This window comes from Lepisosteus platostomus, chromosome 7, assembly GCF_059453375.1.
Source record: "Lepisosteus platostomus isolate fLepPlt1 chromosome 7, fLepPlt1.hap1, whole genome shotgun sequence".
NCBI lineage: Eukaryota > Metazoa > Chordata > Actinopteri > Semionotiformes > Lepisosteidae > Lepisosteus > Lepisosteus platostomus.
The window spans coordinates 15478358-15492466 of record NC_142617.1 but is presented as its reverse complement, the minus strand read 5'-3'; the positions used below and the strand labels follow the sequence as shown (position 1 = coordinate 15492466).

The window sequence follows — 14109 nt, the reverse complement described above, 5'->3', positions numbered from 1 at the left end:
CAGTCTGTTGTTTGCAGGAGTTTATTTTTCATTCTCACCCCATAAAAAAGTTTGAAGACTGACAGTAATTTGTGTAAATGGAAAAAAACATCTTGCCATGCAATTAAATAATAAAAAATCAAGACTCACTTAATGTTGCATTTTGGGACCATTAACCAAATTTGTTTTCTTCTTTAAACGAGGCATATCCAGAACAACATTATTGAACAATTTTGCATTTGATTCATTACATTTTATATTTCCCAGTAATTTACTGTCTGTGATTATATGGAGAAATACCTGACCATTAAAAAAAAAATACAGTAATAGTCTCACTTGATGTTGAAATAATTTTATTTTCTGCCACCAATGCATGCTTTGTTATTTGCATTTTCAGAACAAAGATGATGATACCTTTTATAGTCTCTAGTTTTCTGAATTTTAGTTTAGGGTGTAATTGTACAGGTAAGTCCCACTTTAAAAGCGAAGCAATCACTGTTAGTGAAGTGTAATGTTTGCAGCTTTCATCTATGATGTCCTCTAATTCTAATTTAAAAAAAAACAAAATTAATTTTAAGTGTTTTATGTTTAAAAATTTAAAGGTGACTTCCACCTTTTTTACAATGAGAATCAATGTAAAATAATGAGTTCTTAATGATGAATGCATGAGACAGGAACTGCCAATTACTGCTAGTTCTTTATTTAGTTCTTTCACTTGAATAATTTTAAGATACTAATTAAGTTGTTTTCCTCTGCAGTGGTCATTTGAGGCAAATATAGCAGCATTTGCTGTATGCTGGCAACCGACTGAAATGCTTCTTTTATTTTTAAATCATAAACTCTGTATCAATCAACAATTTTAAGAAAAGTTGCAGGAAAGCCAGAAAGTTTACTTATTTAAAAGGCTTCATGATGATCAGAGTTAAATAAAGAACATGTCAAATATGAAAAAGATAGCATGTGGTCATATAGAGCCTGCAATGAGCTTTATCAGTTTAGCATGGGCTTAAGTCTGTGTCAATAATTAAATAAACCTCTCATTTCCTCAACAAGTGGCTTTTGTCAACTGCTTACTGTGTTAACTTCAAAATCTGCTACCTAAGCTGGTATTCAAAGTCTGTGTATTGACAAATGGCTGAGGTGAGCAGATTTCTTCACTCTGAGGGAAGCTGTTGTTTCCTAATCAATCAATAAGAGACGTATTTCGTGCCTAGCCTGCCTTATCACATGCCTTGGTGAAATTATCAACTTCCTTCTCATCTGTCTTTTCCATCTTTTCCTCAAACAATATTAACATGTGATTACTGTTATTGGTTGCTGTCCTCTGTTTCCATCTTAAAATAGAAGAGTCAAGCACCCTTCTATTTTGAGAATTATTTATATTCTTAATGATATGCTTTTGCTGTCTATGTCAATATATATAACAAGATGGATAATGTTCAACTAAACTTAAAAAAAGAGGACATATCACAAAATACGTAACAAAGCAGAAAGAATAAATACAGTTCTGTATAATGAAAAGACACAAATGAATTTAGGTGCCTGTACATGATGTAACTATCATTCTAGTTGCACACAGGCTTACTTGACTTAATTCTGAAAAAACATACTAACATTTAATATTTACAGTTTCAATGGTCAACTAAATGTATCTATTATAATCTACTTTTTTTGTTAAAGTTTAGTGGAAGTGACATACATATGAGTGAACCATAAAATATAGGTCAATTTATTTGAATACAAGATGTAAGCTTTATAATACTTTCTGTACCTGGCCATCTCTGTGCGTGTAGCTTCTATGAAACACTATGAATTTGGTTAAAACACCAAAAACTCCACCAGAAGAAGTGCTCTTCTAGTGTGTGTGTTGATCTCCAGCAGTTCTAACAGTGGTAACTAAATGACTGTAACCAGGACTTCCAAGTGGTAATATATACTGGTCCACCTGGGTCTGCTGGGCATCTGCAAGCTTGCACTGTTGTGAGGTGCATCACTTCTTCAACCTTTGCTTTGGGCACCATGTAAGAACTGGTTCTCACATTTTGCAGGAAAAGGAGCACAGTCCTCCTCAAAACGATCATATCTGCTGTCAAGCCTATTGATGTTTAGAGATGTCCATTTTTGGTGGTAAAAGAAGTTCCCAACACTTTGTGACTCGTAAAATGAAAGAGGACCTCAGGCGGACAGAGAGGACACAGTAGACCTCTGAGAAGACAGGCTGCAGATCTCCAAGTTGGTGAAGGAGCTGCCACCCTCGCTGGTGTATTCTGGGTATGAGGAACTAGAGGAAATGATGTTCTTGAGTCTGTGAAGTGCGATGATCAGGAGCATGAGTAGGAAGGCTAACAGGCTTAAAAAAATTGAGACATACACATAGACGTTCTCCATCTGCTCAGAGGACGAGTCTACAGCAGTCGAAATGGACGTTGGAATGAGTTTCAGGAATGTCCCATTTTCGGGCACTGAGCTGTTGTAGTCTTCCAAAGGGAGATCCATGACTGACATTTTGCAGTTTCATTTATGACACGTAAGGCAACATGTTATGCACTTACTCCTCAGCATTCATAGCCATTCTGCAGATGTCGTGAAAATATCCAGGCATTGTAACTTTTTGATAACTTGCTAATTGTTATTGCTGAAAATCCTTTGCTGTAAAAAGAAAAGAAATGATGTCACTTCATTAAGAGTAGAAAATAATATTAATTTATACATAAGAAACATACATATGAATTCATATTAAATGTACAAAGATTTTGTCCCTGTATTAGTAACAGAATTATTTACATTACTATGGCAGAATGTAGTTTTTTTGTTGTGAAGGTAGTTAATCTTTAGTTGTACCTATACAGTGCTATGTGCTAAATAAGAGTGTTGTCTCAATTACCCTAAAAGCAAAAGATTAAAAGAGAGGGAGTACTGTATACTTTCTCCTAAACTGTTATCTTGTTGGTTGGTTTGATAATTTTGTGAAGCGCAATATGACTTTTGGTTCAGAGATCTTAATAGAGATCACAAAAACCTGGGACTGATTTTCGATCCCTATGTCTGAAAATGTAGCTGTTTATTTATAGGAATGATTTTGTCTTTGATCTTTTCAAACACTAGTTCATGCAGTTCATCTTAATACCAGGACATTTATACATGACATTTAGAGGCAGTTATCTACTACTGTTCCTCATTCTGTGAAATTCTCTGTCTATGGTCTTAAAAGGTTGTGACAGCAGCTATATAGTAGAAAAAATAGAAATTTCTATTTTAAAAACTTTAAAACATAATTCTCTAAATTAACATCAGTACACATTTACTAGGGAGAAAATGTATGGTATCATTACCCTCAAAGAAAATTTTAAATGAACTGTAACAGTGCTAAATTTTCGTTTTTTTTTCCAAAACACAGGTGTGTTTACACTGGTGTGGCAAAATAAATGTAGCGAGAGTTCAAAACCTATTTATAAGCTCAATCACAACATAAAACCCAAAGAATTAAGCACACTGCAAAAATTGAGGTTTACTGTTGAAAAAAAGACCCCAAACTCGCCTTGTTTTGTCAATGAATTTCAACTACGCAAAAGCATAGGAAACAACTATGAACCTACAACAGTGGCTGCAGATGTTTCACATGCCTTCAAGCTCAGAGCAGATTGAATAAAAACATTCTAAGGACTTCAAAGGAACAGCAGATTTTCCACAGTGAGGCTAACTGCCAGCTCTTCTCTCTTCATTGGTTACACACGACTATGTGAAGTGCTTCTAGCTGTTTTGTGTCAACCTGCATTTATCACCCTAGAAGAAAATGAGCCTGCTCTTACTAATATGATGCTAAAGTGCCCTGATTAAAATTTTCTGACACTTGGTAAAAGTCATTGACAGACACTATTTCCCAGCCTTTCTCCCTTTAGTAATTCACAGATTGTCTGTGTATCGGGTATCAGTCCACAGTCCAAAGGGTTTTGTGTGGGGTGGACATACTGGAGACATTGTGATATTGCATTTCACCGGCTTGTCCTGAGATTTCAGCCAGTCTCAGGTCCACACTCCATTTGAGCTCAGAGTTGAGGAGTTTGCCTCAGGACTTTCACTCAGAGTGAAATTGCTTTAGCAATTCCAGTGGTTCAAAGAAGGAAATTGAAGTTGGCGTTAATTCATTTGTGCATGTTTGCAGATCAGGAGACACTTATTCCCCGAATGCACTTGGCTGTATGTTTTAAGGTGTTTTGTATTTCTATTTTCTACTTAACCTTGAAGCTTTGGTTTGAAATGTTTAACATCTTCTAAGTTTTTTAATCACAACAGTCACATGATAGGAGCTCAGTTATTTAACAGCCAATAAATGCAATCAATAAGCTTGTTTTATAAACAAATGGATTCTGTCTACAGATACATCTTATTAAGCCTAGCAAATAAATGCTACAGAAGTAGAAAAACCTGTGAAGGCACTTAAAAGACTCTACATAACAATCATTAGAGTGGAGAATTTCATAGCAGGACATTTAAGTCTTATTGTATACTGTACAGTAAATCTGCTTAATTTAAGAATTTTACTAGAGTTGGGTTATGGATAGAATACTTTGGTGGGGTAAAAATTGATTAATTCCACAGCAGTATGCCAATAATGATCTCCTGAGTTCCTACCAGTTTTGTATTTATACACTTAGTTTGCACTAATGCCAACAGAAGCTGTGGCTCCAATCTACTCTGGGTCCATCTAGTGTAGACACATGTCCTGGGGGCTGGATCAGAAACAGCTAATTAATCTTTAAGCTTTTCTATTCACGTGTGGCGTGCAAGTGGAAATAAGATTTTTAAATTGCTAATTGGAGCTGAAAAATTCAATTAAGATAAAACGTAATTGAGACATGATAATTTTAAGAAACAAAAATGAAAGGACGTTTTCACATACGGCAGTTTGGTGCTGCTTAACAAGAAAGTTCACAAAATGAGCTGCTGGAAAAATCGATGCCCTCTGCATATTTTGTTCAGTGATGCACAGAAAATGCGCATGCAGCTGTTGGTGATTGCTTTATTCATGTTGCCATTTTAACTGTAGTCGCACAGCTTTTGTTATTCTTTCATTACTGTTTCACCAAATAATTTAACAACCTTTTTGTGCAAATCAAGTCCTTGTTCCAAGTCAGTGCTCATAATAAATGGACTGCCAACTGTAAACTGTATATCTGAGAGATGACTACACAGCAGCCATTGCTTCTTCTTTACATCTTTGCCAGTGCTGGCAATGATGATAATACAATTAACAGAAAACACCTGACCACCAAAAATATTTGGTGTGTATATGTGACCAAAGCATTTCTCAGGGATGAAAACATACAAATTAGAAACAGAGATCAGCCCAATAAGAATGCAATATCCCTAGCATTTCAAGATTTTATCTCCTCGTGAAATAAATCATTATCTGCACTGGAAGTCTTGGCTTGCTTAATGATTTCTTGAAGTGCTTCTAACAGGCACCTTAGAATTTGGCCTCTACAACTATAGTCATTTGATAATAATGTCAAAAATTGTTCGCATTTCATTTGGTCTCTCGTACAAAGCTTTGCTGATTTAAATTAATAGACTAATGTGCTCTGACAAATGAAACATTCTATCTAGAGTTTTAGTTATGAGGTTAATGGGCTATATTCGTGTATTTGAGTACTTGTTTGCTTTGTTATTTCATGAACAGTGTATTTTACTTTTTTGCTTAGCCTACAGGCAATCATGTTTTAGTGATGTAGAGGCCAATTATAGAGCTACGAAAAACATTTTTTTTCATTCAGATTTGCTCCCTAGAGTGCACTTCGTTTTAATAAAGCTACCTTAATGAACGCAGTAACATTATATTTCAGTATAGATCTTGCAAATAATGAAACCTGGAAAATGTATTCATATCACAGAGAAATAGTTTATTCTAAATTTGAAAAGACATAAATAGTAGCACATACACTAAGGTGGCCATAATGATTCCAGGTACCAGATTCAATATTCTCAGATTCCCAGTGAAATGGGATACAAGGATTGTGTTATTCTGATTGTTACTTGATATGTGATTATCAGCTATTTCTATGTTTGAGGGAGCACTGTGACACTGTTTCCTTGCTGCTTCAGTGTCCTGTGCTCCAGTTGTAGCCTTTAAATGACTGTCTGTATGGAGTTCTTCCCACTGTTGCATGATATATCTCCGGATATTCACCTCCCAGCAGCAGGTAGCATAAGTTTGATTGGGTGTTTCAAGTTATGTCCCGAAAGCTTGTTGACTTGAAGAATGTTGATGACTTCACCTCATGTCTCTGCCCTGACAAAAGTGGCTCTTGAGCCTCCCTGCCTTACTATTTCTATTTATATTTAGGGTGTCGCTGTGGCACAGTGGCTAGCATTTCAGCTTCACAGCATTGGGGTCCTGGGTTCAATTCCTGGGGTGCTATCTGCATGGAGCTTGCATGTTCTCCCTCTGGGCGCTCCAGTTTCCTCCCACAGTTCAAAGATATACTGGTAGGTGAATTAGCCCTGGTGTGCGTTTGTGTCTGTGTGTGCCCTATGATGGACAGGTGTCTTGTCCAGGGTGTATCCTGCCTTGTGCCTGTTGTTTGCTGGGATAAGCGTTAGCTATCCTGCATCCCTGTGTTGGATAACGTGGTTAGAAAATGGATGGGTGGATTTTATATATATATATTTGACACAGCTATTACCTTGTCTTCTTCGCCAAAAGGTTTCCATGCAAGAAGCTTGATAAATGAAGTGCTTTGGGCCAGATGGAGGTAATGAATTTTAAAAATGATAATAAAAGAAAGAAAAGCTCTTTGTCAGGCTTTCATGACTAATTCTTTCAAGGACAGGACCCCTGCTGCAGCGACGTCAGTCCAAGGTTGCAATACCGAACAGGCTTTCTTTTTAAGAACGAGAAACGTAGGTAGAATTCTGTCAAGTTTTGTTTGTTTAAGAGGGATGGTCATCTTCAGACTAAGCAGAGGAGGATATAACTGGAGAATTCTGGCTTTTTAAATACAACACACCACACAATAGCTTGAGAATGTATACAATTTAAAGGTGTAGAGAAAGAGAGAATGGTTTTAAACTTCACTTGGGTATCCCTGCAGTATTTGTCACATGTAAAAATTTGAAACTCTGATGTTTTCCATATTAATGGCAGGCCTGTTTGCCAGGTATTGGAGAGATAAAGGTTACCATGATCACAAGCCAGTGCAATCTGAAAAGTAATTATCTGCCCTCCTTTATATAGAGATTGAAAAAAAATACTACATAAAGGCTTACACCTCCATAGAGGAAGAAGCTTGCCAATTGTTAAGATTGTCGGCAGAAAAGGCACCTTTGATGTGCATAGATTTAAATATATGACTTTTGACCAAATCTGATCATGTAGAATGTTAATGTTATAATTTCTGAATAGCTGAAAAACATAACTTTCAGTGAAATAGGATATCATTATTTTTTCCTTATGCTAATACTGCAGATGCACACATGTTGAAGTACTATGTCTAAATGCTAAGGCACTTGTTTCCCTTTTGAGTTGGCTGGCTCACTGGTACCATTGCATTTTGTGTAAAGGCAATCATGTTCCAGTTCAGGTGTTTTTGTTAATTATTCACCTCCTGTTTTTTTTTAAAAGGTAGCGGGTTATTTAAACAGCAGCACAAAAAATAGTTTCTATGATCCCATGAGAGATTATATTTAATAAGATCAAAGGGTCTTAACAGAATTACATTTTATAATTTAGATACCTTTCGCATTTTTCCTTTATCTCGAGGGGACTGGGGGCTCACTGCTCTCCATGGTGTAATCTGTAAATTGTTGGTTTTTACACACAGTGACAGTATCACATCTCGGCAAAGACACTGTTAAAATCAGAAAAATGCAGAAAAACCCCATGTACATAGATCTGAAACATATTGTGAGTCTGATCATTTTAACAGTGAATACAATACAGGTAAAACATGATATATACGAACACACCTTAAAACTCATCTACTAGTCCTGTATTTAAATAAAAAGGCACTGTTAAAAAAATGCAAGTGATTTCTCCGAAAATAAAACAACTGAAAGGTGAGTGAAATTTGTTCTTTTGCAACGCGAGTGTGTGCACCTTCAGTTGCATCTAATTTACAGTTCCCTAACATTAAATATGCAGTATTGCACAAATGACTACGTCAATTCCTACTTGCCCAACCTCACGTCTCATTCTTGATTTTTAGTCATCTCATCTTTTAACCTCTAGTTACATTTCTAACACGTGAACATACACTTTCAATCACTGCTAAAACCTCTAAGAGATTTTCTTAGAAAATTATTAGAAGACTGAAGCCGTTGTAGTCCATATATTTCTGTAAACAATGTGTCATGATGCAGATTTCCTCCTGATTTGGAGTCCACAGAGTTCTCTGAGAAACAGCAAGCTCCATACTAATTTTCCATTGGCATTGTAGCTTTAATTAATGTTGTACGGGTATTTTTGTGAGGCCACAGTTCTGCTTGGGTCAGTTATTACTTTTCATTACCCATTTCGTTCACACAGCTGGAAATGCACTTCAGAGCATTTTGAGCATTACAAGCTAATATGGATCACACTGTTTGTTGATCAATGCTTCTCTTTGGATATTTCATTCACAGAAATCCCCTCCTGTGAAACCATGCAAATTACTGAAATTGAAAAGGCCTTCTGTGCTGCTATTCTGTTTTCTAACAGAAGATGATCATTTTCCTGTAAAAAATGTGTTTGTTTGGAAGCATATACAAATAAAATTATACAAGGCTATTGATTAAGCCTTTTTAAGCATTCACATGTATGAAATCAAAATGTATACTACAAGAAATTTATACTGCAATATGTATTCATAGACTAGTGAGAGAGTGGAAGTGTAATAGAAAGAATATCTCTTTGAATGGTTGCTGTTTTAAAAATATGTAAGCTGCTTATGTTACTTTTTTTTTACTATTGAAGATGTACTATACTCTTATCCTTCTCTGTATTACTCTGTATTACCAGAAGATGGGACAAACTTGCATGGAAGTTGTTCAGATCTCACATTTCCTGTTCACTGCACTGTGTGAATAAGACAGCTGTAAAATCTTAATAGCTTTAATGTTCATTATGTGTGCTCATATATTTTTTTGTGTCAGTTGTTACCTTTCATACCAGTCAACGACGAGCGAACTTCAAGATTGCACTCTGAATTTTTCATTAAAATTTTTTTCATGAGATAATGATTTCCTCGCTAAATTACAAATGCCCGGCTCTTAACCATGAATATAAAAGGTTATACCTCACATGCCATAAATCTATAACATTTGCCATTCAGTACAGTTTCAATGCCTATAGTGGTAGCATAAGAGAAAATCATTTCGTGGTTAAAATCAGGACACTTACATTGCACAGGACGGGAGACTCTGCTTCACATTCTGTCTGAATCCCTTCTCTTTCGTTGAAGCCTTCAGAGTAGCACAACCCTCAGCGCTCTGATCACGCAGTCAGTGCTCAGTGCTCGGCACCCAGAGAATTGTTTACTTTCTTCGGGGAGAAAGAAAAGGGAAAATAAAGCAAGCTGTGAAATTGGAGATTTTGTACAAGTGCTCTCAGCAGGAGTCAGGTACAGCTGCAGCTCATCAAAGCTCATGACCATCCAGCTGTAATTTCAAGCCCTTCTTCTCTCATTGCACTTCTCTCTCTCTCTCTCCCCCTCTCTCACTCTGAGCTGGGCTGCATTTGACAGAGATGACAATGCTGCCTGCCAGCCCCCGCAAACTGAAGTGACCACTGACTGATGTGCCGAAGCAGAACCCAACAAGAATTCACCTGTTTCCTCACTTAGTTTTAAAGGGATGAGGACCTTTTTTTCCAGCATTGTCCAGCATTTCTGTTCCGCGTGGGGACCTGTACTACGCATCCCTTAAAGAGGTCAGAAAGATTCCAGATTGTATTCTGCGTATCAAGACAGAAAAGGATTGATCCGCTCAATATTTAATAAACACATATGATGGTTTTGACTGAAGCACGCAAAGGAGCACTTATTCCTCAAAAATCTCATCTCTGGATTGTCTGTTATTAGCACATTCCTTCAGCAAGTGGTAATTTACATTGATCACTATGTGTATGGTATAAATATAGTAAAGTTCTGAAAAGATTTGCTCATATTTGTTCAACTCAACACACAGGTTCAGGCCACAGTGTGATTTTAGGGTGACTTACAAATTGTCTACCTATATATCCCCTTACATTTGTAGTTGTGAACCAGAGAACTGCCTCTTGCCTCTCACATATTGTCTTCTGAAACATTTGAACTCTCTGAGCCTCCTGTTCTCAGTTTTAAACGCTCCTCCAGGTAAAGTAGTTTCCACTTCCTCTTTTCTTCTTGGTGTTTCAGTGTTGACTTTGCAGAAGTCTGCTACGTTCACTGTACCAGGCTAAACAGATTCTGGTACTCCCGCCTCACAGTGTAAAACACATCCTTATGCTCCAGAATGTAACTGGTTGCTTTTCTAGACTGATTCAAGAGCAGTGACATCTTTTATATATTGTGGTGATAAAAAGAGTACAAAATATTCCAAGGCCTTACTAATGCATTATACTAATTTAAAGGGGAAACACAAAGCTATTTTTATATTTCAGGGTTATAATCATCATTATTGATGAGTGCATTTCAAATACAATAAATGTAAAAATCAATTTAAATCAATTTTTAAAACAATTTAAATCACAAAATAGATGAAAGCTCCAGGAATGTGCAAAAACCCTGTTCTGCGATTCAGAATGCGCCAACAAAACAAATTTGAAAATTTGAAAAGTGTGCAGTTTTTATATGAATGTATTTTATTTCCAAGATTTAATAACCAGTAACTGGTAGATTAACTTTTAACAGTAATCTTAATTATCTGCTATAATTAGCAAATTTGACTAGTTTATTAACTATGCAAAAATCTAGATCATTAATATACAGTAAATTAGGAAGAGAAGGGGTCCTTTCACAGATGATGATCCCTGTGACAATTCACTTATTATATCAACTCATTTTGCACATTCATCCCTTAGTTATATTTTGTTTTCTATGTATTAACCAATTTTCAATACAAACACATATTTTTCTAAATGCATACTGCCTGTAGTTTGAGAATTCATGTTTTATTAGGAAATACATCCAAAGCCTTCTGTAAATCTGAATTACCATTTTACGTGCTTTACATTTATCCATTACTGTTGTGGTTTGTTCATAAAACTCTTGACACCTTGGTTAAGCAAAACCTATCTTATTCTACACCAGTGTTGATACACAAATTGTACTATATGCAGTGCAAAGACTTTCAGATGCTGAACATTTAAGATCTTTTTTGTCTGTGAGAGAAATCATTTCAGGAGATGCATGGATTTTGATGTGACTTTTGTGAGAATACCTGCTTGTTTGCTGTAAATATTAAGATTAGAACTACCTTCTCCTATTGATCAAATCACACAGTTATTTTTAAAGTGCTTGTTTTCCCATTCATGTACAACAGCATTCTAGAATTCAGGAACTGTAGTGGACATTAATGACTTTATTGTTTGGGAATGCCTATCATTTAACAGAAAAAAATATTGAGTTTATCTTCTGCTGGGAAAATATTTCTGAAGGATACATCAAATTTTGAATTTGTAGAGAAGGCAATGTTTGGGAATTGAAGGCTTAGTGTCCAGTCCAAAGGCAGATTTGCAGTTTCAGTGGAGTTACAATTGCCATGTGACAGTCCTATTAATATTTAATTCTGTTATTCTGGAGTACAAGACCAAATCAGTGGATGAGTTTCTCGAAGATTGGAGTTCGCACTGTAATCATAGCCTGTATCCTACTTTAACAACCACGGACAAATTCTCGTCTTGCTAGCCTGCCCACGTGCTGCAGTTCGCAATGCACGGCAAATTGACATTTACAGAAATAAAACTAAATCTCTTACAATCAAGGGATAAGGATTCTTACCATTTTAGTGCCATCTTGGCGTATTCACAAAAGCAGTCCAGGCTGGAAGGATAGTGCTCTTATCAATTTCCTCCAGTATGTGCAAACTGTCACAACTCCACAGAACAGATATAATTACAGATCCCACAGGACATGTTCAGCTTGTGTGGGAATTATGGGAATTAAAACAGAGCCCAAAGACAACTAACCAGCTACCGCATCCTAGTCAGGAAGAAATGCAAATTGGCATTAAGGAGAAGTTTATACATTTCCTGTTTCAGTTATAGAGTGCACAAGATACAAGTAGTACTTGATTCACGAAGAATACAGTAATTCGGATAAGAAGGATATAATGGAACACTTCCTTAAATAAAGGAAATAAGGCATCTGGGATTCTAGAATTACATAAAAAAAGAATAAAAATGTTATTTATAGATAAAGTGCTGTGAGTCACTAGTTGGTAATGACTCAATACGTAACTGAATTAATACATTTTACATTGTCCACCCTCCAGTTTCAGGGGCCAAACAAAAACCAAAAAATTCTCAATAGAAGATATTATTATTTTTTGTGTGTGTGACAGTTTTTTAGTATAAGTAAAATAAGCTCAGACACGTGTGTGCCGAATCTTCATCGCAGCTTTGGTTTTTTGGTAGCTCTTTGAAGTGACAGCAAGGATTGCAAACTGTATTAATATTCAACAGCAAACCTCTACCACATGTTTTTAAAGGAGGCCATATGTCACACGGTAGCACAGCTGCAGTCTTCTACTTGAAAGGAACTTAGCTGAGAGAGCTCTGCTGGGACCTTATTGACAGCTGTCAATAAATATGCAAATAGCCGACTAACCCCGGGTTGCAAGTGAACCGAAGCCTGGCAAGTGAAAAAAAAAAACTTGAAGTGAGCAAAACTGTGAAGCCTCTCCTCCATTCTGTGCTCAGTCTCCTGCCACTCCTAATGGTTTGTTTCTAAAAATAATGTTTAGACACACAAAAGAATTGCACTTGCTGTAATGAGGTACTACCAATAAAAGTGTGTTGAAGTAGTTATTAGCTTTGTCATTTGTAAATTACAGTGCTCAAAGCTCAGACATCAAGAGCTCCAACAGTCATTCACAAGGGGCAGTCAGGTATGTGTACTTCTTTGACAGTACAGTTTCTTTTCTACTCGGGGGTCCTCTCTGCAGGTGGAAGTGGAAGCTGTAGTAGAAATGAAAAACTGGAGACACCCACACCAACTGTGACTCCGAGTCAGACAAAAACTAGAAACTTCAGAAGCCCTCACAAGGGAAAACACTGCTTAAGGACGTATGGGAGAAGCACCCCAGCAAAAGTTCCAATACCCCATGTTTTTTAAAGAAATGTCTGTAATTCCTGGATCAATTACCTACTAACTACCAAACAGACAAGATGGGCTGAATGGCATCCTCTCTTTTGTTCTTATGTTCTTAAATACAGGTTTTACAGTGTCTAATTTGTTCCCAAGGTGAGAATAAGTGGCAACAAACACCTCCCTTCAATTTGCCAACAGAAAATAGCCTTCAAAATTGTGTCCTAACTCTGTTAGCATGGTGTGAATGTTTCCTTCTGAGGCCTCTGCCTGTAGATTTCTTTTTATTTCTGGAGATATTTGTATGAAGGTTTCTAATCCTCAAGTCGTGAAGAAACCCTGAAGACTGCAGTGGCTATGTTGAAGAGCAACTGGGTCTTTTCTTTATGCAGGAGCCTGTTTTACTAATAGAACACCAGACAATAAACACATCCAGGTGTTATATGGAAATCTGGGTCATTTCGGGAGAAAATGTCATTTTCTCATGATGTCTCATTATGTTTGCTACTTGAACTTTTTGCTTTTGGAACCTTTTGATCGTTTTTACTTGTTCAGTTATTAAAAATGAAGTTATGTTTAAAGTTTATTTAATATAATTCTTAAGCTTACCCTGATGACTTATTAGTTTAGTTATTTGAAGAAGAACGGTGTCATATGTTTGCATTAGTTTTCTTTGATGTACATACTGTGAAGCATTTTATATATCCTCACGTTTGGCACACTTTTCTGTTTTGCTTTTTGTCTTCCACAAATACAGGGCTTTCTTTCTTCTTTATGCCCAGTCTAATTAGTGAGTGTGTGATTTGATAACATTGTTAGCTAAGCATTGCTTTGGCTGCATCTATCAACTGTTCTTTAGCCATCCCAG

General features: G+C 36.4%; 1 protein-coding gene across 3 annotated transcripts; it reads right to left on the bottom strand.

Annotated features, from left to right (window-relative positions):
- Positions 1-315: 315 nt before the first annotated feature.
- On the bottom strand, positions 316-9735 carry sertm1 (serine rich and transmembrane domain containing 1). 3 transcript variants are annotated; one of them, XM_088639473.1, is made up of 3 exons: positions 9356-9735; positions 7713-7772; positions 316-2628 (listed from the first exon to the last, which is right to left on the bottom strand). In XM_088639473.1, exon 3 carries the CDS (start codon positions 2482-2484, stop codon positions 2155-2157), a length of 330 nt encoding a protein of 109 aa, XP_088495599.1. In that variant the 5' UTR covers positions 2485-2628; positions 7713-7772; positions 9356-9735; the 3' UTR covers positions 316-2154. The 3 variants fall into 3 exon arrangements, with proteins under 3 accessions (XP_088495599.1, XP_088495597.1, XP_088495598.1); XM_088639471.1 differs by lacking the exon at positions 7713-7772 and having other exon boundaries at positions 316-2623; positions 9352-9735; XM_088639472.1 differs by lacking the exon at positions 7713-7772.
- Positions 9736-14109: the final 4374 nt, after the last annotated feature.